General features: G+C 45.8%; 1 protein-coding gene across 1 annotated transcript; it reads left to right on the forward strand.

Moving 5' to 3' along the window:
- The first annotated feature begins 7,042 nt into the window (after window positions 1-7,042).
- STBD1 (starch binding domain 1) lies at window positions 7,043-14,956 on the forward strand. The gene is made up of 3 exons (XM_040344048.1): window positions 7,043-7,862; window positions 7,950-8,225; window positions 13,935-14,956. The coding sequence occupies exons 1-3, from the start codon at window positions 7,043-7,045 to the stop codon at window positions 14,678-14,680; spliced, it is 1,842 nt and encodes a 613-aa protein (XP_040199982.1). The 3' UTR covers window positions 14,681-14,956.
- The last annotated feature ends 8,100 nt before the right edge of the window (window positions 14,957-23,056 follow it).

A 23,056-nucleotide genomic window follows, 5' to 3' on the forward strand; every position in this document is an offset into this window, starting at 1 on the left:
CTATTCACCCTTAGGGTAAGTTCTCATCAGGGTAGCTATAGATGGGGGCGAGACATCTGCCCCATTATCATTGCAGTTATGTCCTGCTGACACCTATTGCAAGTTTCTGCCCATCTCAGCAGAACATATAAATGGGTATTAGATACTGGTAGGTAAACTGTCTGTGTTATAGTCTGTAGAGAAAGAGCAGATACCTGTATGTTATCTGCACTGCGCGGCTTTGCTGCCTCTTATTAGCATGCTTCTCTGGGCACTGGCTGACATGTTTCTTGGTAAATGTGGCACATGGACAGACAGCGGCATCACTAAAATTATACAAGTATCATGAGAGAAATACAGGAGCTGATCTCCCCTGAAAATAGGGGTTCTACATGCCGAGTCCGCCTGCATACTAGTTCATTATGCCTTTGTCTTGCAGGTTTTTTGGGGGGTTTACAACTACTTTAAAGCGGGGGTTCACCCAAAAAAAAATGTTTTAACATTACATTCAGGCGAGTTGTTAGAATGACAATTGGCTGTTTTTTTTTAAATCCTTGCTGTACATACCGTTATATATATATGTTCACCGCGGCTTCCGGGTATAATCTGCGGGACTGGGCGTTCCTAATTGATTGACATGCTTCCGACCGTCGCATACAGCGCGTCACAAGTTGCCGAAAGAAGCCGAACGTCGGTGCGCAGGCGCCGTATAGAGCCGACTCGCAGTCCGGCTTCTTTCGGCAACTCGTGACGCGCTGTATGCGACGGTCGGAAGCATGTCAATCAATTAGGAACGCCCAGTCCCGCAGATTATAGCCGGAAGCCGCGGTGAACATATATATATATAAAACGGTATGTACGGCGAGGATTTAAAAAAAAAACAGCCGATTGTCATTCTTACGACTCGCCTAAATGTAATGTTACATTTTTTTTTTTTGGGTGAACCCCCCGCTTTTAGAAGACTGAGGACATAATTTGGATGTAGGGTGTCATTGGGGCATCATCATGACACCCTTCATTCATAGTGTATTGTTGCAGTGAGCCTCCTTGAGGTGGTGACCTCAAGCGTCGCTCTCTGTAGCTGCGCACCACTGGAGAAGTTTGAGAGAAGAAGAGGACCTGTCATGTCACCTGAGTTATTAAAAAATATATACAGTATCTCACAAAAGTTAGTGTGCCCCTCAAATTTTTGTAAATATTTTATTATATCTTTTCATGTGACAACACTGAAGAAATGACACTTTTCTACAATGTAAAGTAGTGAGTGTACAGCTTGTATAACAGTGTACATTTGCTGTCCCCTCAAAAACCACTGGCAACAAAAGTGAGTACACTCCTAAGTGAAAATGTCCAAATTGGGCACAAAGTGTCAATATTTTGTGTGGCCACCATTTTTTTCCACCACTGCCTTAACCCTCTTGGGCATGGAGTTCACCAGAGCTTCACAGGTTGTCACTGGAGTCCTCTTCCACTCCTCTATTACAACATCACAAAGCTGGTGGATGTTAGAGACCTTGCCGCTCCTCCACCTTCTGTTTGAGGATGCCCTACAGATGCTCAATAGGGTTTAGGTCTGGAGACGTGCTTGGCCAGTCCATCACCTTTATCCTCAGCTTCTTTAGCAAGGCAGTGGTCGTCTTGGAGGTGTCCTTGAGGTTGTTATCATGTTGGAATACTGCCCTGCGGCCCAGTCTCTGAAGGGAGGGGATCATGCTCTGCTTCAGTATGTCACAGTACATGTTGGCATTCATGGTTCCCTCAATGAACTGTAGCTCCCCAGTGCCGTTAGCACTCATGCAGCCCCAGACCATGGCACTCCCACCACCATGCTTGACTGAAAGCAAGACACACTTGTCTTTGTATGCCTCACCTGGTTGCCGCCACACACACTTGTCACCATCTGAACCAAATACGTTTATCCACAGGACATGGTTCCAGTAATCCATGTCTTTAGTCTGCTTGTCTTCAGCAAATTGTTTGTGGGCTTTGTTGTTCATCATCTTTAGAGGAGGCTTCCTTCTGCAGACCAATTTAATGCAGCGTGTGGTCTGACCACTGACAGGCTGACCCCCCCCCCCCCCTTCAACCTCTGCAGCAATGCTGGCAGCACTCATACAGCTATTTCCCAAAGACAACCTCTGTATATGATGCTGAGCAACTTCTTTGGTTGACCATGGCGATGCCTGTTCTGAGTGGAACCTGTCCTGTTAAACCGCTGTATGGTCTTGGCCACCGTGCTGCAGCTCAGTTTCAGGGTCTTGGCAATCTTGTTAATACCTAGGCAATCTTTATGTAGAGCAACAATTCTTTTTTTCAGATCTTGGGTTCTTTGCCACCCATGTTAAACTTCCAGTGATCAGTATGAGAGAGTAAGAGCGATTAACACCAAATGTACCGCAACCTGTTAGCTATTCACACCTGAGACCTTGTAACACCAACGAGTCACATGACACCGGGGAGGGAAAATGGCTAATTGGGCCCAATTTGGACTTATGGGGTGTACTTACTTTTGTTGCCAGTGGTTTAGACATGAATGGCTGTGTGTTGTTATTTTGAGGGGGCAGCAAATGTACACTGTTATACAAGCTGTACACTCACTCACTTTACATTGTAGCAAAGTGTCATTTCTTCAGTGTTGTCACATGGAAAGATAGAAGAAAATATTTACAAAAATGTGAAATACTGTATATCCAGGCAGGGAAGGGGTGTCACTTGTGATGGGGTCATGGATCCAAAAGCCCAGTCAGTTTGCCTAGGAAGAAGCAGAAGCCTACATGTATAAGCTTTATCCCACGTTCATTTGTAATTACAAGCTACACAGAAGAAAGATTTTTATAACATTGTATAACATTCGAACTGTCAAAAGGTTTCTTTCCCTTTAAATGTATCTTGAAATCGACACATTTCTAAACTCGTATTCTGTTATTGCCCAAGGAGGTTTGATAACTGCGGAGTCATCCAGACTTTTTGTTTCCGTCCTATCTGTGTATTCCTGTCTATTGATTCTGTAACATAAAAGATAATTGATAAAAATGCATGGACAAGCATTGACTCCCGCTGCTGTACAAATCCGAGCCAATGAGGAGGCAGAGAGCCGAGGGAGCCGAGAGAGCTGCATAGAATCCCTTTTATGTAGGGCAGAGTTTCTCAATCCCTCTTCAGTTGTAGCACCCGTTCAAATTACCGTATTTATTGCGGTATAACGCGCTCCCGCGTATACCGCGCACCCCCAAAGTGGCCCGAATTCCTGTGGAAAAAATGTTTTTTTGTACTTACAGTTTTGGTGTCTTGCGCGGCGTTCATCGGCGGCCTCGTCGGGTCCGCGTCCTTCTGCGGCTTCGGGTGTCCTCTTCGGCGGGTCGGGCGTCCGTCTTTGGCTGGTCCGGCGTCCTCGCGTCCTCCCCGCTCGTTTCCCGCCACGAGTTTTGAATACTGCGCCGGCATATACCGAGCGCAGTACACTCGTGTAACGTCGAACAGGCTCGGCAACTGTTGCGCTGACGTCCTGAACGCTCAGGACGTCAGTGCGAGAGGCGCCGAGACTGCCCGAAGTTATACGAGTGTACTGCGCTCGGTATATGCCGGCGCAGTATTCAAAACTCGTGGCGGGAAAGCGGGTATCGGCGTATATCGCGCACCCACGATTTTGCCCTGATTTTCAGGGCAAAATAGTGCGCGGTATACACCGATAAATACGGTATTCAAAATCTTCAGCCACCCCGTCTGGAATGAAAAAAAACACATAAATGCTACTTATCAATGGGAAACCTGAGCCTGGGACAATGCACACAACTGTCTCCACTCTTCACACCAGAGCCCCTCCCATCACACCAAAGCCCCCCCCCCCCCCCAATCACAGTAGAGTCCCTCTTCACGTCATAGCCCCCCATCACCTTAGAGTCTCTCCTTCACATCAAAGTACCTCCATCTCATTAGACTCTACTCTTCACATCAGAGCCCATCCATCATAATATACTCCACTCTTCACATCAGAGTCCCCCCATCATATTAGACTCCACTCTTCACATCAGAGTTCCCCCATCATATTAGACTCCACTCTTCACATCAGAGCCCCTCTTCATATTAAGACCCCCCCCCCATCACATTAGACTCCACTGTTCACATCAGAGCCCCTTCAACACATTAGAGTCCCTCTTGACAGCCCCCCCATCATATTAGACTCCACTCTTCACATCAGAGTCCCCCCATCATATTAGACTCCACTCTTCACATCAGAGTCCCCCCATCATATTAGACTCCACTCTTCACATCAGAGTCCCCCCATCATATTAGACTCCACTCTTCACATCAGAGTTCCCCCATCATATTAGACTTCACTCTTCACATCAGAGTCCCCCCCATCATATTAGCCTTTACTCTTCACAGCAGAGATCCCCCATCATATTAGACTCCACTCTTCACATCAGAGTCCCCCATCATATTAGACTCTACTCTTCACATCAGAGTCCCCCATCATATTAGACTCCACTCTTCACATCAGAGTTTGCCCATTATAATAGACTTCACTCTTCACATCAGAGTCCCCCCATCATATTAGACTCCACTCTTCACATCAGAGTCCCCCCATCATATTAGACTCCACTCTTCACATCCGAGTCCCCCCCCCATCATATTAGCCTTCACTCTTCACATCAGAGTCCCCCCTATCATATTAGACTCCACTCTTCACATCAGAGTCCCCCATCATATTATACTCCACTCTTCACATCAGAGTCCCCCCATCATATTAGACTTCACTCTTCACATCAGAGTTCCCCTTATCATATTTGACTCCACTTTTCACATCAGAGTCCCCCATCATATTAGACTTCACTCTTCACATCAGAGTTCCCCCATCATATTATACTTCACTCTTCACATCAGAGTTCCCCCATCATATTATACTTCAATCTTCACATCAGAGTCCCCCCCATCATATTAGCCTTCACTCTTCACATCAGAGTTCCTTCAACACATTAGAGTCCCTCTTGACAGCCCCCCCCCCCCCCCATCATATTAGACTTCACTCTTCACATCAGAGATCCCCCATCATATTAGACTCCACTCTTCACATCAGAGTCCCCCCATCATATTAGACTCCACTCTTCACATCAGAGTCCCCCCATCATATTAGACTTCACTCTTCACATCAGAGTCCCCCCCATCATATTAGACTCCACTCTTCACATCAGAGATCCCCCATCATATTAGACTTCAATCTTCACATCAGAGATCCCCCATCATATTAGATTTAACTCTTCACATCAGAGTCCCCCCATCATATTAGCCTTCACTCTTCACAACAGAGTTCCCCCATCATATTAGACTCCACTCTTCACATCAGAGATCCCCCATCATATTAGACTTTAATCTTCACATCAGAGTTCCCCCATCATATTAGACTTCACTCTTCACATCAGAGATCCCCCATCATATTAGATTTAACTCTTCACATCAGAGTCCCCCCATCATATTAGACTTCACTCTTCACATCAGAGGCCCTTCAACACATAAGAGTCCATTTTTACATCAAATCTCCCCCCCCCCCCCAATCAGAGTCTCTCATTCACACCAAAGTCCCCCATCACATTAGACTCCACTCTTCACATCAGAGTCCCTCCATCATGTTAGACTTCACTCTTCACATCAGAGTCCCTCCATCATGTTAGACTTCACTCTTCACATCAGAGCCCCTCCAACATATTAGAGTCTCTTTTCACATCAAAGCACCCCCCCTCCCCCATCAGAATCTCCCATTCACACCAAAGTCCCCCATCACATCAGAGTCCCTCCATCATGTTAGACTTCACTCTTCGCATCAGAGCCCCTCCAACATATTAGAGTCTCTTTTCACATCAAAGCACCCCCCCCCATCAGAGTCTCCCATTCACACCAAAGTCCCCCATCACATCAAAGTCCCTCCATCACATCAAAGTCCCTCCATCATGTTAGACTTCACTCTTGACATCAGAGCCCCTCCAACATATTAGAGTCTCTTTTCACATCAAAGCACCCCCCCCCCCCTCTCACATCAGAGTCTCCTATTCAAACCAAAGTCCCCCATCACATCAGAGTCCCCCCATCATGTTAGACTTCACTCTTCACATCAGAGCCCCTCCAACATATTAGAGTCTCTTTTCACATCAAAGCCCCCCCCCCCAATCAGAGTCTCCCATTCACACCAAAGTCCCCCATCACACCAAAGTCCCCCATTACATTAGACTCCACTCTTCACATCAGAGCCTCTCCAACACATTAGGGTCCCTCTTCACATCAAAGCCCCCCCCCCATCACATTAGAGTCTCCCTTTCACATCAGAGTCCCTCCATCACATCAGAGTCCCTCCATCACATCAGACTTCACTCTTCACATCAGAGTCGCTTTAACACAACCCTTTAACACCAAACACATATAAATTACACAGGTTCTGCGGGTGATTAAGGTGGTATTTAAATTCACTTGGTGCTTTATCTTCATTAACCTGTGTAATTCATGTGTGTTTGGGTTTAAAGGGATGAGGTGGCAACCCTAACCCCAGCGCGTCACTGTCCTCAAATAGGGTAGGGTCAAGGGTGACAATCACAGGAGCCAGTTTGCCCTGAAACAGCATCATGAGTTGCCATGTGTGCGCACATGACGCAATGCCTTCGCTGCTTATGATTGGCTGCCTCACTGTATCTCAGGTAGGTTCAGACTCGTGTCCCAACACGCCTGAGCTCATCCCTGGTCAGGATCACTGAAGTAGTGGATTGTTTTTTGGAGAAGAAGGATATTAGTTTTAGTGTCACTTTAAATTTGTCGCCAGGAACACGTGTAGCAGCACACGTAGTATATGAAGAGTAGTTTAGATGGGACTTGTGGTTACATAAGAGACACTCCCTCCCTCTGATCCGCCATAATCCCATCTCCCAGATGTCATTCCGGACAGCTGATCCTGGGAGAGGAGAAGGGGGCGGTGATCTCCTTCAGGGAGGGGGCGGGGACTGCGGCTCGTCTACTTATAGGGAGTGCGGAGTGGAGGCGGGATGGTGTCCGGTGCTCAGGGAAAGCTCACAGAAACAACATGTGGCCAGTCGTGGTGCTGGGGCTTATCACCGCCGTCCTAGCATGGGTATGGTTCGGGAGCCGGGGGAAGGAGAGCAGCGAGGACACCGTCCAGGAGAGAGGGGACACCGGACTTGGGACACACCTCACCCCCCTACAAGAGGAACCTGAGTCTGAGGACACCCAGCCTCAGAAGACTCCTCATACTGGCTCAGTGCTCAGCCTTGGTCCTCACACAACTACTCAGGGGGATAAGGAACTGAGCACTACAGGGAGAGATGAAGGGTATGGCCAAGGTGAGACCTTCTTACATGAAGACCTTGTGCAGGCTCATAAAGATGGGGGTCAGCTTACTGCCCCACACATCAAAGACCCCCCACAACAGTCCAAAACTGAAGTCCACCAATCCACAGGTGTAGAGGCACAGGTCCATGAAGATCTGACCCCCGCCTCAGGAGACACAGGTGTAGAGGAACAGGTCCATGAAGATCTGAGCCCCTCAGGAAACACAGGTGTAGAGGAACGGGTCCATGAAGATCTGAGCCCCTCAGGAGACACAGGTGTAAAGGGACAGGTCCATGAAGATCTGAGCCCCTCAGGAAACACAGGTGTAGAGGAATGGGTCCATGAAGATCTGAGCCCCTCAGGAAACACAGGTGTAGAGGAATGGGGCCATGAAGATCTGAGCCCCTCAGGAAACGCAGGTGTAGAGGAACGGGTCCATGAAGATCTGAGCCCCTCAGGAAACACAGGTGTAGAGGAACAGGTCCATGAAGATCTGAGCCCCTCAGGAGACACAGGTGTAGAGGAACAGGTCCATGAAGATCTGAGCCCCACAGGTGTAGAGGAACAGGTCCATGAAGATCTGAGCCCCTCAGGAAACGCAGGTATAGAGGAACAGGTCCATGAAGATCTGAGCCCCTCAGGAGACACAGGTGATGAGTTGGTGGGTACCAGAGAAGAGCTTCACCTCTCTATTGGTGGACAGGAGACCCGGGTCACTGTGGAGGGTCTGAAACCTGCAATGGTCACAGAGGAAAAGTTGGTGCAAACCAGTAAAGAAGAGAACGACTCCATTGTCCCTGATAAAGTGGTGCCCATCGGTGCTAAGACAGGCTTGATGCACCCAGATCATGACCAGGATGATGGGTGGACACTGGTAAATGGAAGTGAAGAGCAGGTCCAGGAAGACAATGGAACAGGTATCTATAAAAAAAAAATGTATTTTCTGAGCTCAAAGCTATTTATTTTTTTGCATCTTGTGTGGTTTTTTTCAGGCATTTTGTTGCTTGTTTTATATATAATTTTTTTTTTTTTTTTTGCTGTGGCTTTATTTGCCAATGGAGAACTATTTGTGGTGTATGAGGTATTCTTCCCCCCCCCCCTTCTTCATCAGCATTAGTCATTCTATTTTGGATTGGGTGTTTTATTAATGCAGAACTTTGTGTGTGTGGAGACTTTGTTTCCTGGTTCCCGACAGCTTTCAGCTTCACGGCCGGGCACTCTCTGTGCATGCGTGAGTCACGCTGCGCTCCCTGAGTGGACAAGCCATCTCCTGGGACATGTGACAGGTCCCAGGAGATAAGCTAGAACAGTGGTTCTCAACCTTCTAGTGCCGTGACCCCTTGATAAAATTTCCCAAGTTGTGGGGACCCCTAACAGTAAAATTATTTTCATAGCGTGGGTTGAAAGCACCCAAGGCAAGACAAGTAATTTGCGCCCCTAACCCTGAGTGCTTTCCACTCGTACAGTATTAAAACCCCTTATAGTACATTTTAGGATGTACCTCCCTTCAGCCCCGGACTGGCCATAGGGCAGACCGGGAATATGCCCGGTGGGCTGCTATGGCGTGGGCCGGCGCTGCCGGCTCCGTGGCTTGTTGATATCCATGCCGCACAGCAGGAGGTAAGCGGCGACCGCTGCCTGGACAGGGTTAACAGTCTTGCGGCCGCCGCTCACCTAATGCTGTGCGGCGGCGATGCCTGTATCTTCTCCGGCGAATGGGCTGAGCTGTGTCTCTCACACACAGCTCAACCTCAGAGCCGACAGGAACATTGGTACATCTGCTTCAGTTCAGTGCCCAGCTACGCATGTTTTTTTTCCAACAAAATCCTGAAACAGGACAGAAGAACAGGTATTTTCTCTCCCTTTAGACTTCACTGGGGTTTGGCACTAAGCTCAGGGTTCCGAGTTCCCACCTGGCTCAAAGTGAATCCTGACAGGTTTGCTTATCTCTAGTGCTCACACAAATTGTTCAGTGGTTAGATAATGAGACATGTCTCCCAACATGTTAGATTGGGGTCTGCTTACTATCGCATTCTGATATTAATGACATTCATAATCGGTCTCTGTGGGGCACTGTCACAAAGAATTAGATGCTTATAGCAGTTGTAGAGTCAGCCTGGAACATGGCTAATAAGGGGTTAATTTGGGAGGGCAGGTACTTCCCCCTAAACCAGACAGGAGAGGTCACAAATAGGAGGGAGGCTTTCAGTAGCTGCTAGGAAGTCATGGCTTATTGTGGGCAAACATTGAGAGGCATAGAGCTATTCACTTTCTCTAGGAACTTAGTGACTGTTTTGTATTATTGCGGAGTGTCATACTACATTAACGATGCCCGCATTTCAGCTCGCATATCGCACTGCAAACTGACAGTTCGGACATGAATCGGATCATAGGTGTGAACACCCATGCGAGCCGATTCCGGTGCGGACCAAAAAAAGGGTCCTGTGCATATTTGGTCGAAATGCGCTGCAATGTCAGCCATATTATCTGTATGGCTGAAATTGCATTGCAAAGACATTGCATGTGATTTGCACTGCAGTGCGAATCACATGCGATATCGCATAGCGCACTAGTGTGAACCTGGCCCAAATCGGGGTTCTCAGAACACCACTTTACATGAGATCTTAAAGGGGTTTTCTACTTTTTTTTTTTTTTTTTTTTAAGTTTATTAAAAGTCAGCAGCTACAAAAAGTGTAGCTGCTGGCTTTTAATAAACAGACACTTGCCCGCTCCAGCGACGGCTTTCGGCTTCACGGCCGGGCACCCACTGCGCATGCGCGAGCGGCAGTGCGCATGCGCGGCGCCGTCCGATTGGACAGGCGCTCGCCTACAGGGAGGGGCTGTGAAAAGGCAATTAAGCTAATCGCCTTTCCAGCCCCTCGGCGGAAGTTCCCTTCTCCTGAAGCCCTCACTCCCCCCCCCCCCCCCTCCCCAAAAAAAATTACATGCCATATGTGGCATGTAAGGGGGCGAGGAGTGGGTTAAGTGGAAGTTCCATTTTTAGGTGGAACTCTGCTTTAAGGCACGGTTCATATTAGTGCGCTGTGCAATATCGCATGTGATTCGCAATGCAAATCACATGCAATGTCCGTGCATTGCGATTTCAGCCATACAGATAGTATGGCTGAAATCGCACCGCATTCGGACCAAACGCGCACAGGACACTTTTTTTTTGGTCTGCACCAGAATCGGATCGCATGGGTGTTCACACCTATGTGATCCGGTTCGTGTCCAAACTGTCAGTTCGCAGTACGATATGAGAGCTGAAATGGAGGCGCCGTTAATGTAGTATGACACTCCCCAGCAGTTCACATATGGCAGTGTGAACTGCCGTGCAAGTCGGGTGCGATGCGGAAACCCGCAGTGGATTTGCAGCTTACAGTAAGTGGAAATTCTGCAGACTCTAAGGGGGGTCTGTGTGGACTCTGATGTAAAGTGGGGGGGTCTTTGCAGGCTCTGATGTAAGGGGGTGTCTATACGGACTCTGATGTAAGGGGGCTCTGTGCAGGCTCTCATGTAAGGGTGGGTCTGTGCGGACTCTGATGTACGGGGGCAGGAGGAGCTGGAGAAGTGTACAGTGAGCAGAGAGTAAAAGGGGCACTGTGATTAGAGAACAGGGGGAATAATTGCAGGGGCATTGTAATATAAAGGGGCCTACCTGTAATCATTACAGTGCTGTCCCCATTATATCAGTTTCCCTGCACATTAGTCTGGACACCAGAAACCCCCCACGAATGCCTACGGAAACCAACCCCCCCCCCCCCCTCTTGTTCCTGGGGAAAAATGGGCTGCTCGGTCTTAAATGCCCGGGCCTTTTTTTTGGTCCCAGTCTGGGCCTGCCTCTTTAACTTTTCTTTCCCTTTCACCTCCTCTATCCTAATTTCTTGTTTTCCCTCCCTCCTAACTGTGTTTCTTGTGGGTTTTTTTTTTTTTTTTTTTTTTTCCCTCTCTCCCCCTTTTTCTTTGTTCCTCCCCCCTCTTATGTCCCTTCCTGGGAGAACAGTGCAGGCTTCAGGAACAGCCCAGGATTTGGTGACCCCTGGCAAATCATCATTTGACCCCCGAGGGGGTCCCGACCCCAGGTTGAGAACCACTGACCTAGAGGGAGGGGTCACCAAGGTGGAAGTAGGACAGGAGGGCCCCCCCCCCAAATAATGACATGCCAACTGGCATGTAAGGCCCCATTCACACCTGAGCATAGGCAGAAAGTTGTGCAATTTTTGTGGCGTTTTGCTGCGATTTTTGTACAGGTCAAAAGGTCACCAATGTAAAAGCAGAAAAAGTCCCAGAACCTGTTTGGGCTTCAGGCGTTTTGGAGTGGAGATGTGAACCATCTCCATAGAGAATAATTTTTTTTTTTTGTAGCTACAAAACGTGAATGGGGTCTTGGGGTGAGGAGTGCTTAAAGTGGAAGTTCCACTTTTGGGTAGAACTCCGCTTTAAAGGGGTTGTAAAGGTAAACTTTATTTTCCCTAAATAGCTTCCTTTACCTTAGTGCAGTCCTCCTTCACTTACCTCATCCTTCCATTTTGCTTTTAATGGTCCTTATTTCTTCTGAGAAATCCTCACTTCCTGTTCTTCTGTCTGTAACTACACACAGTAATGCAAGGCTTTCTCCCTGGTGTGGAGAAAGCCTCGAGGGGGCGAGCAGGAGTGTCAGGACACTCTACTTTGCAGACAGAGAAAGGAGCTGTGTGTTAGTGGGCTTCCTGACACTCCTGCTCGCCCCCTCAAGGCTCTCTTCACACTAGGAAGAAAGCCTTGCATTACTGTGTGTAGACAGAACAGGAAGTGAGCATTTCTCAGAAGAAATGAGGACCATTAAAAGCAAAATGGAAGGATGAGGTAAGTGAAGGAGGACTGCACTAAGGTAAAGGAAGCTATGTTGGAGATGTTGCGCAGTGTCTGCATAGACCCCCCCCCCCCCCCCTTCTCTGTACTATAAATCAATTTGCTGAGGGGTGTGCCTGTTACTTGGCTCTGCCAGCTTGAATACTGGTATGTGTGCGGGGGGCAAAGTTTTAACTGAGAAGGTATTTAAAAAGCATTTCCAAGAGTCTCCAGTCATATCATGTGAGTACAGGACTATAAAGAGTGCGAGACTTCAGCTTTAAAGTGATTGTAAAGTCTCCCCCTTTTATTTTTTTGTCCTCTTAAAATCATGTTTTACTTGCCTGCTCTGTGCAGTGGTTTTACACAAGGCAGCCCATATCCACCTCTTCTCGGGTCCCTCTTTGGCTATCCTGGGCCTTCCCTCCTGTCACATGCCCCCACAGAAGGCAGCTTGCTATGGGGGCACCCGAGCTGAGTCACAGCTCCCTGTGTCCATTTAGATATAGAGCCGAGTTTCTGCCCCGACCCTCTCTTCTGATTGGCTAACGGACTTTGACATCATCGGGAGTCAAGGGCACCACTGCTGTCTCGGCCAATCAGAGTTCCTGATGGGTAAAGAACTTGTGGACATCGCTGGGGTTAAGGCAGTGTTTCTCAATTCCAGTCCTCAGGCCCCCCCAACAGGTCAGGTTTTCAGGATTTCCATTATTTTGCACAGGTGATTTGATCAGTTTCACTGCCTTTGTAATCACCACAGCCTTTTCATCTGAGTGAAATCCTGAAAACCTGACCTGTTGTGGGGGCCTGAGGACTGGAATTGAGAAACACTGGGTTAAGGTAAGTACTAGGGGGTTCTGTAGGGCAGCTGCTGCACACAGAATGCTTTTTTATCTTGATGCAGGGCTTGACAAATTTGCTTGGAATCTAGGAGCCAGTCTTTCATCTGCATGCTCCTCCTATTCTTCCCCTCCACCCCCATGCTGCTCTGGTCCCCTGTGCTCCTCTATGCCATCCCTTTGCTGCTCAGGTCCCCATGCTCCTCTACTCAGCTGCTCAGATCCTCATGCTAAACTCCTCCATGCTGCTCTGGTTTCCCATGATGCTCTGGTCCCCTGCAGTGCTCGGCTCCTCTCCCTGGCTAGTACTTCAGCGTGACTGAATACGGACATGCTCCTCGGGAGTCGCACTGAGAAGTTCATCATACGATCCGGAAGGACGGTGGCCACACACAGCTGTGACATAATCTTTCTCAGCACTTGTTCTCCTGGTCTTTCCTTCCCCTGCTCTCCATCCTGTCTGCTGCCGCAGAGAATCAAGATGGTGAGCGGGGAAGGAAAGACTCAAGGAAGCTTGTCACAGCTGTATGGCTGCCGTCCTTCCTGATCATATGATGAGCTTCTCGGTGCGACTCCTGAGGAGCATGTCTGTATTTAGTCGCGCTGCAAAACTAGCCAGGGAGAGAAGGTGAGCGCTGCATGGAGGTGGAGACAGAGGAGCCGAGGGGGGGTCCGCTGTCACTGAAGTCCCAATGTCCAGTACATGCCTGGAGCCAGGTTGCTAATTCTAGTCCCCAATGCGACCTGGCGCCTGGGGTTTGTCGAGCCCTGTCTTAATGCATAGAATGCATTAAGATAAAAAAAAAACTTCTGACTTTACAAACACTTTATATGGTTTTCATGCTACAGTCATACACTTGTACAAATGTGCAACTTCAAAATACATTTTTATATTGGCATACATTTGTGAACCTAATATAATTTTTTTTTTTTCATTTTTTTTTTTCTTTTTCATAGTGTGTCTTCAAGGCAATGTCCCAAATTGCAATGCACCGACTGTTACCATTTCTTCTAGGCAAGTCAACAGATCAGCAAGTGAAAATAATTTTGACCAGTATGACCACAGTAAACTTGAACAATCAGACATGGTCCAGGCTTTTGATAAGAAGCCATTAGTTAATCTGGAAAATACTGCCTGTGCACAAGTTAATGGTCAAATAACTAACAATGCATCATCTGAAGGATGTCACGCAGCGGTAGCAATCCACCAGAAAGCAGAAGATGTGATTCCGACAAGTCCAACTGCGGACAAATGTGTTCTCTTCCATTCATCCAACCAAGAAGAGCAAAGCCCTGATTTCAAGTGGTCAGGCTCTAGTGAAAGCGGTTGCTTTGCTACTCCCTCTGAGGCTAAACTACATGATGACCCTCAAAGGACAAAAAGGGTTGCTGCCGTTCAGCCAATCCCACAGAATGTAAGCCTTGGCTTCAAAGTGCACTATATGACGGACGCCGACTCTCAGGTGATTGCAGTCATTGGGGATCATGAGAAACTTGGCGAATGGGAGAGCTATGTCCCTCTGAGTTCTGATAAAGACGGTAATTGGTCACATTCACTCACTCTGCCAGCTGATGCCAACGTAGAGTGGAAATTTGTGATGGTGGAAAATGGGAAGATAAAACGATGGGAAGAATGTTACAACAGGCATTTAAGAACTGCACATGAAGATCTTGCCACCCAGCAGTGGTGGGGTTTTCCATAACGGAATGGTTTTCTTAATGTTTCCAACTTATCCCCTAAACTTTTAGAACTTGTCTTGCTTGACAGTATGTAGTTAAAGGTCTCTGTTCTGTTACCTGTCACATTGTGAGACTGTTTGCTCAGCAGGGTTTAATGATTACCTGGCTTTGTCTGAATCGTGACACTATATTGACATTTCTTAACAGTCCTAGCTTTTAACCCACATTTTAGTAGTTACAGTTTAGCATACAAATATACTGGTTTTGAATAAATTCTGGGTATGCATGTATCTGTTTTTGATGCTGAACCTACAAGGGGTTGTAAAGGTTTATTTTTTTTTATTTTTTTCTAAATAGGTTACTTTTCCTTCGATTTCCCTTCTAAATGTGTTTTTTCTTTGTCTGAATTTCTCACTTCCTGTTTCTCCTCAGTAAGCTTGCCCCCATTATCCGAGCCGTTCTGGCTGGGGGGTTAGTCAGCCAGAACAGCTTACTGAGGAACAGGAAATGAGGGGAATCGAAGGAAAAGGTAAGTGAACCAACAATGCACTAGCTTAAAGGGGGAACCTATTTAGAAAATAAAAAATGAACCTTTACAACCCCTTTAACTTGTAAGGAATGGTGTCTTAAATCGTGCATGTATGGTCAGTTTGACTCTGTTGCTCCATGGATTTCAGGCTACACATAAATGTAGAAACATAATCAGAAGTGTTTTTATTTTTAAGTTCACTATCTGTATTTGTCTGTGCAATAAAGCTATTTTTGAATGGAAAGTAAAATGTGTTGGTTATAAAATTTTTAATCTAGCAATTGAGGTGTTTGGTTTATTTTTTCCAATTTGGATTAATCAGGAAAAAATTGAGCTTTAACTTGCTTACTCCTGGGTGTCTGCCATTTTGGATGACTCAAGCATAGATCCTCATTGCACCAGTGATCTAAGAAGAATGCATGTTCCTATTTGGATGGCTATAGGTCTCAGAATATTGATTGTCCCCCAACTGTGATCTCAAAGCCAGTCAAATTGCTGTTGCCTAAAGATCTTGTGACCCTTTCTGCACTTTGGCTGATCAAAGTAAATTTTTTTTTTTTTTTTTTTTTTTTTCACAAATGGCTTTTTGGTGGCATTTGATCACCTCTGCAGTTTTTATTTTATTTTTGCGCTATAAACAAAATGACAATATTTAAGAAAACCCAATTTTTTTTTTTCTCGGTTTAGGGCAATATGTAATCTTCATATTTTTGGGAAAATCGCAAAATTATATTGGTTGGCGCAAAATTTATAGCGCCTGCAAAATGGGGGAGAGGTTGAGATATTATAAAAAAAAATTCAGTCTTTGTGACTGACATTGCGGCAGACACTTGACAATATTTTGGGTCTAAGGAGTTCACTGTGTCCTAGGAAGTGATTCTGACTTGGGGGAGGTGACAATCTGTGTTCCCATATACAAGAAACACTATCAGTTCTTTTCTGACAGGACGTGATCTGTGTGTATACACACATATACAGATCCACGTCCCTGCTCTGTGACGAGGCCATCGCAGGTGCCCGGTGGACATCTCACCTGGGCACATGCATCTGCTCCCGAGTGACCCAGTGCACGCCCTCCTATACTGCTGGCAAGCCGTGGACGTCATATGATGCCCGCCCGGAGGCAAGTGCCATGTTCATGTGTTTATAGCGCAAGAATAATGCCACCCCTTGCTAGGTAAAGTGTTTTAATCCAAGGCTCTCATTTGTTCCTTCAGGCAACTGACAAGTAAAGCACTGCTGTTATAGTGGCCAAAGAAAGGGTTAAAAGGGCCTGTGTTGCAGCATTTTTTAATGGATGCTGCTTGCAAGATTTTTTTTTTTTTTTTTTTTTTCGTCCTGCAAGTGCACTCAACCCCAAGATTGCGCCCCCCCCAGGGATATTATGGCATTCTGATCACTCTCAACCCAATTTCAGTAGAAGTGATATCTGCAAGGAGCATCTTGTGGCTAGAGTGAGGGCACATCCTTTAATAACTCCAGGTAGCTGACTCAGCCTGGCAGATTGCTTTTTTTTTTTTTTTTTTTAATTGCAGTACTAATTGAAAAACTTGCAATGACTCTACATAATTGCAAGTTTTTCAATTAGCAGACCTCTAGCTATTGCAGAACTACAAGTCCCATGAGGCATAGCAAGGCTCCAAGCTACAAGCATTGCGACATCCAGAGGCATGATGGGACTTGTAGAATGGAGGTCCACTAATTGCATATCCCTAATGTAGACTGTCTGAATCCAGGAAGTCAACCTAGTAGGCAGGTGATTACAATTCAACAAGTAGGTCTAAGTAATAATCAATAAGCTCTTTATTGCACTTCATGTGACAGCTCTCTAGCAATCCCTACATTCTGACATTACCTACAGACGTCTGCTCATATACAATGACACCATCCCTCATTTCCTGATGGGCTGGGTTTCCTTTATTTGCCAACAGCAGATTTTAAAGATACAGAATATTTAAACCGGCTCGCTTCAAAAGGTAAAGAGAACTTTTACAGTTTTCACTGCTGCTATTTAGGGCTTGCCATTTATCTGAGGTAGGGAGCAATACGTAGTTTACAGCAGTCCATTTACAAGCGCTGTCCCATAGGGTTAATAAGAGCAATGGCATGGTTTATTTAAAGTTTTATTTTTTATTTTATTTATATATATATATATATATATATATATATATATATATATAAATAAAAAAAAGCATGATTGTATCAGTTGATCACCAAGCCTGTTAAAGGTCAGGCTGAAGCTCATTTCTGACTTATTAAACCCAAAAGCAATTGAGTTATATTGCAGCCCACTGCTTCTTGGATGTGATGGCTGCATTTGTTTTCTTTTTGTAGGTTTTCATTTCTTTCTATTTTCATCTGGTGATCCTGCCAGCAAGTCAGTTGTCTTTCAAAAGAACAAGCTGTACTGCAGTTGTAGCAGTTACAGGCATAAGACAAACCATTTAACACTCACAAGGTTGCTTACAATGATCAGCTTTTACTTTATTTATGTAAAACCTTTATCCCAAAAAGGAAAAAAAACTGTTTGCTTTAACAGCTTATATAAAGTGTGAGCTAGAGTTTGGCTTCAATTTGTTTTTTTTAATCCACTTTATTTTATCTTTTCTCCTTTAATACATATGCCTATTCGGCACCCATTGCAAATCAATTAAAATACATTATACAAAATTTTTACATTTGCATGATATTCCAATGAATTTTTTTTTTTTTTTTTTATCCAACCCCCCCCCCCCACTGTCCTCTGCACTCTACATATGGAATCTATCCGTCACCACCGTCTCCCAGGAATACCAAATCTCCTCAAATTTGCCCTCTACTTTCCTTCAATTTGTTAGTGTATCTAAATATACTACATCTAACACTCCCCTCCCCCAGACTGACAATACTGCTGTCCAAAGGTGTCCCCTGTGCTCCTCCTTCAAAAGTGTGGGCACCCTAATACAGAAGGAGTGTTCATCACCAGGTTAAAAAATAAAACTAATGCAGACACTACATCCAATGACTGGTAAACTGCAATACATTACAATTCTGCTTTGCGACTTAATACTCCTTGAAATCTGGGCTTAAGGCTCCCACCCACAAGACCCTATATATATATATATATATATATATATATATATATATATAAATTTTTTTTTTTAAGATGTTTTCAGGCCTGTCATGTAATGCACAGGGTCCTCCTTTGAATTTTCTTGCAGTGATGGGCGGTCCTTAATGATACAGAGGGCAGTACTGATATTAGTGCCGCTCGCTGCATCAACACACTGAGTGCAGAGCACCATGGTGATACACCATCGGGAAAGGTCCATGATGACCTGCTTAGTTATCTGTGTTTTTTTTATTTTTTTATACACACTATGCATTACTCACCATGCCAGAGTGAGGACATCTGGAGGCGAAGTAGAGGTACTGCAGCAGACAATGCTAAAAAGTAATGAGGCAAAAGGGGGCCCAGAGGTAATGGGGGGATGAGTTGTGCAGAGGTGAGTGGCGGATGGGAGGTGTAGAGGTGAGCAGGGATGGAAGAGGGGTGAATAGGTGAGTGATGGCATAGTGGTGCAGAGGTGAGCAAGGGAAGAGAAGTGCCGTGGTGGATGAAATGTGCAGGGTTATCCAGATGTGTGTTGTTGGAAATAAGTGCGAATGTGTATAATGGACAAAGGGTACTGGCGGTGCAGAGGTTAATGGTCAATGAGAAGTGCTAAGGTAAGCAGTGGACAAGGGACACCAGGGTTTCAGAGGTGAGCAGTGAATGAGGGCTGCAGAGGTGAGTTGTGGTCACAGAGTGCAGTGAAAAAGGAGTGCAGAGGTAAGCAAATCGCAGGAGAGCAGCCGTGGACAAGGGGTACAATAGTGAGCTGTGGATAAGGTATTCCCAAGGAGTGCAGACACAGTAGAGCTGAGTTGTGTACAAAGAGTACAGTGGTTAGAAGTTGACAAAGGGCGAAGAAGTAACTATAAGATGAGGAGTCTAGAGGTTATGTAATAGAAAATGGGGTGCAGAAATGAGCTGTGGACAAGGGATGCAGAGGTGATCAGTGGGTTGAATTGGGGTTTCAAAGGCAGACAAAGTGCTGAGGTAATTGATAAAATGTGCAGAGGTTGGATATGATGTGCAAAGGTTAGCTGTGGCCGAGTGGTGCGGAGGTAAGTGGAAGTTTGTGTGTAAAGGTTGGTGGAGTGCAGAAGTGAGCAGTGGTAAAAGTTATGCCGCGTACACACTCTTGGAAATTCCGACAAGAAAAGTCCAATGTGAGCTTTTGGTCAAAAATTCCGACCGTGTATGCTCCATTGGACTTTTGCTGTCGGAATTTCCGACAACAAAATATTGAGAGCAGGTTCTCAATTTTACTGTTGGAAAAAGTTCCTATCAGAAAACCCGCTTGTCTGTATGCAATTCCGACGCGCAAAAAAAACAGGCATGCTCGGAATCAAGCAGAAGAGGCGAACTGCCTATTTGAACTTCATTGATCTCGGCATGTTATACGTCACCGCGTTCTTGACGGTTGGAATTTCCGACAAGATTTGTGTGACCGTGTGTATGCAACACAAGTTTGAGCCAACATTCCATCAGAAAAAATCCAGTTTTCTTGTCAGAATTTCCGATCGTGTGTATGCGGCATAAAAGTAGAGGTGTAGTGGTTAATACTGCCTTTCTCAGCTAGGGTTCTGTCAAAAGTTGCTTCCTTAAGTAATGAGCAATAATTGTCTTTCAGACAAATAACCACTGATGTCCATGATCTATTTAGCTATCTACAAGGGAGATATCTTTCCCACTGACATATATGGCAAGAGACTATTACTGTAAGGAACATTTTCTCACTTACCACAAGTATAAGGGAGCTCTTTTTCCACTGGCTACCAGTATAATAGAGACCCTTCTCCCACTGACCGCCATTTTAATGGGTCCCCCCCCCCCCACTGACCACCAACTCAGGGATCCTTCTTTACTAACCACCAGTGTAAGGAGGCACCTTTCATTGACTGCCAATGTGAGATTATTCCTCTAATTTCTCTAATGGCAAAGGCATAATGCAATTATTTTTTATTTTGTTTAAATATTGTCATGTAGAGCAGCCTGGGTGTTAAATATGTTATGTGTGCTATATTTAATTTATTATATACAGTATATATATAAAACTTACTGTTAATGCACTTATGAATAAGTACAAATTGTCTGTGTGAAACGCGTCAACAGTGTTTCTGTTTTTTTGTCTGGCACAGTGACAATAAACACATTTTAAAAGGCATTGATTCCGTTGTGGGGTGCGACCATTCTTTTTCCTGTATAATGATAATGTATCATGAGGTGTAGGCATAATAATTAGTAGCAGGGTTCCCTACAATTGGAAAGTTTTTTCTGGGTTGCGTAGGTTAATAGGTGGATGAGGGGTGTAGGGGATGCAGAGATAAGCTGTAGATGAGGGATGCCAAGGTGAGCAGTGGAAAAGTGCAAGGGTGAGCTGTGGATGACAGGAGCAGAGGTGAACAGTGGAGAAGGGGTGCCAAGATGCAGAGGTGAACAGTGGATAAGGGGTGTAGAAATGAGTTGTGGACGTGCAGAGGTGATGGAAATGAAGAAGTCCAGAGGCGAATGGTGGACTAGGGGTGCAGAGGTGAGCATTCAACAAGAGATGCAGAGGTGAGCAGTGGACAATTGCACAAGTGAGTGGTGGATGTGGGGTACAGTGGTTAGCAGTGGTAGAAAAAAGGGTGCAGTATTGACCAGTGATGCACAGGTGAGTAGTGGATGTGGGGTACAGTGGTAGAAAAAAGGGTGCAGTATTGACCAGTAATGCAGAGGTGAGCTGTAGACAAGGGGTGCAGAGGTGAGCTGTAGACAAGGGGTGCAGAGGTGAGCTGTAGACAAGGGGTGCAGAGGTGAGCTGTAGACAAGGGGTGCAGAGGTGAGCAGTGGATGAGTGGTGCAAAGGTATGCTGCGCTAAACAGGTGCAGAGTTGATCAATGGACAAGGTGTGCTGGGGTGTTTGCTTGAGGGAGGGGAGGTTGTTTTTTGTGGGGGTTTAATGGGGAAAAAAAGGTCATATAGGCTATGGAAGGGGATTTGTGCTAAAATTAAGATATTTGTATATCTTATATATAAGCTGTTTGATTCACCATTGGTGAAGGGTGCACGGTGTGTGGATTTTACCTGATTACATACCTTCACTCACCTGAGTCTGGTACCTCTCAGGCCTCGTACACACGACAGAGTTTCTCGGCAGAATTCACCGAGAAACTTGGTCAAAACCCGGATTCTGCCGAGAAACTCTGTCGTCTGTATACTTTTGGCTCGATGGAGCCGCCGAGGAGCTCGTCGAGAAAATAGAGAACATGTTCTCTATTTTCTCGTTGTTCTATGGGAGAAGGCGGCCCGCCGAGCTCCTCGGCGGCTTCATCCCAGAACTCGACGTGTTTGGCACGTCGAGTTCCTCGGCCGTGTGTACGGGGCCTCACACTTAACCACTTATTCTACCCATTTTCACTTTGAATTTTTGACTGCACTCCAATATTGTTTGTAGGATTTCACTTTTTACTTAGTCTTGTTCATTTTATTTTTTCTGACTTCCATCTTCAATCCAAGGTTTTTCTTTTGAACTGTAGTTCATAAATTATTTACATTGGAAGATTCTTTGTGTGTTCCCTGCCATACAGCCCAGGTCAGACTGCACTCACTTAATTTCCAATTGAAGGTCACTTCCATTTGTGTTTGTACACCCCACCACCCCACTGGTCCACGGATCTTTGTCCACTCACCCCTCCCTTTTCCCCTCCCCCATTTCAGGATTTTACAGCGCAGACACTTTCACATACATTTGTATTGAAGTCGTTTATTTGGGAAGGGGAGGCACCGCATACAGTGCAGTCATAAAGAGTATACAACATCGTGCAGTGGTCAGGAAGATGTAATGTGCTGTGTATAATGCATACTCTTGAGCTGCATACCCTGTATGTTATATACACCTTACTGTCATAAGCTCTATATCCCTGTTATAGTTATGACTGTTGGGCTATAAGCTGTATATTCCTGAATGCTGCAGTCAGTATGTTGGACTTTCCATTAGTATTAGCAGCTATGAAAGTATGGTGTATGGTAGAAGGGCGAAAAAAGGGGTACAGATATATGCATTGGACGTGAGCTCAAGCGGTGAGGAATGGATGAGGGGTGCAAAAATAAGTGGTGGAATAAGTGCAGAGTCAAGCAGTGCAAAAATGGTGAAGAGGTAAGCAGTGGCTGAGTTGTACAGGAGTTAAGAAGTTGTACAGATTAGTGGTTAAAGAAGGTAATAGAGAATGCAGAGGTAAGTGGTGGACGAGGGTAGAGGAATGATGTTCAGGAGGTGCAGACGTGAACTGTGAATAAAGGGTGCAAACGTGCGCTGAGAAAAGGGGTGCAGGGGATACAAAAGTGAGCAATGGATGTAGGGCATAGAGTTAGACAGGGGAGGAGAGGCGCAGGGGGTGCAGAGAAAAGCTGTGAACACAAGGTGCAAAGGTGAGCAATGGACAAGGGATTTGGAGGGTGAAAAGGTGAGCTGTGGACAAAGAGTGCAGAGAGACAAGGGTTTCTGCAGTGAGCAGTAGGGCAAGCAGTGGACAAAGGGTAATGAAAAGTAGATGGAGTTGCTTGGCTTAAAATAATTGCAAAGGTGAGCAGAGAATGAGGGGTGTAGAGGAGAGGAAATCTGGAAGAGAGGTGTAGAGCTAATTATTGGAGGAGAGGTAAGCTGTGGATGGAGGGGTGCATAGGTTGCTGGCAATTTCAAGCTGAACTGGTCGTTCCACCAGTTCAGCTTGACTCTGCCACCTATCTCTTTCCTCTCCTGTACCATACGGCTAGGTCCCAAGGGTCTCTGCCACGCGGTC

The sequence above is a fragment of the Rana temporaria genome, chromosome 1 (assembly GCF_905171775.1).
Source record: "Rana temporaria chromosome 1, aRanTem1.1, whole genome shotgun sequence".
NCBI lineage: Eukaryota > Metazoa > Chordata > Amphibia > Anura > Ranidae > Rana > Rana temporaria.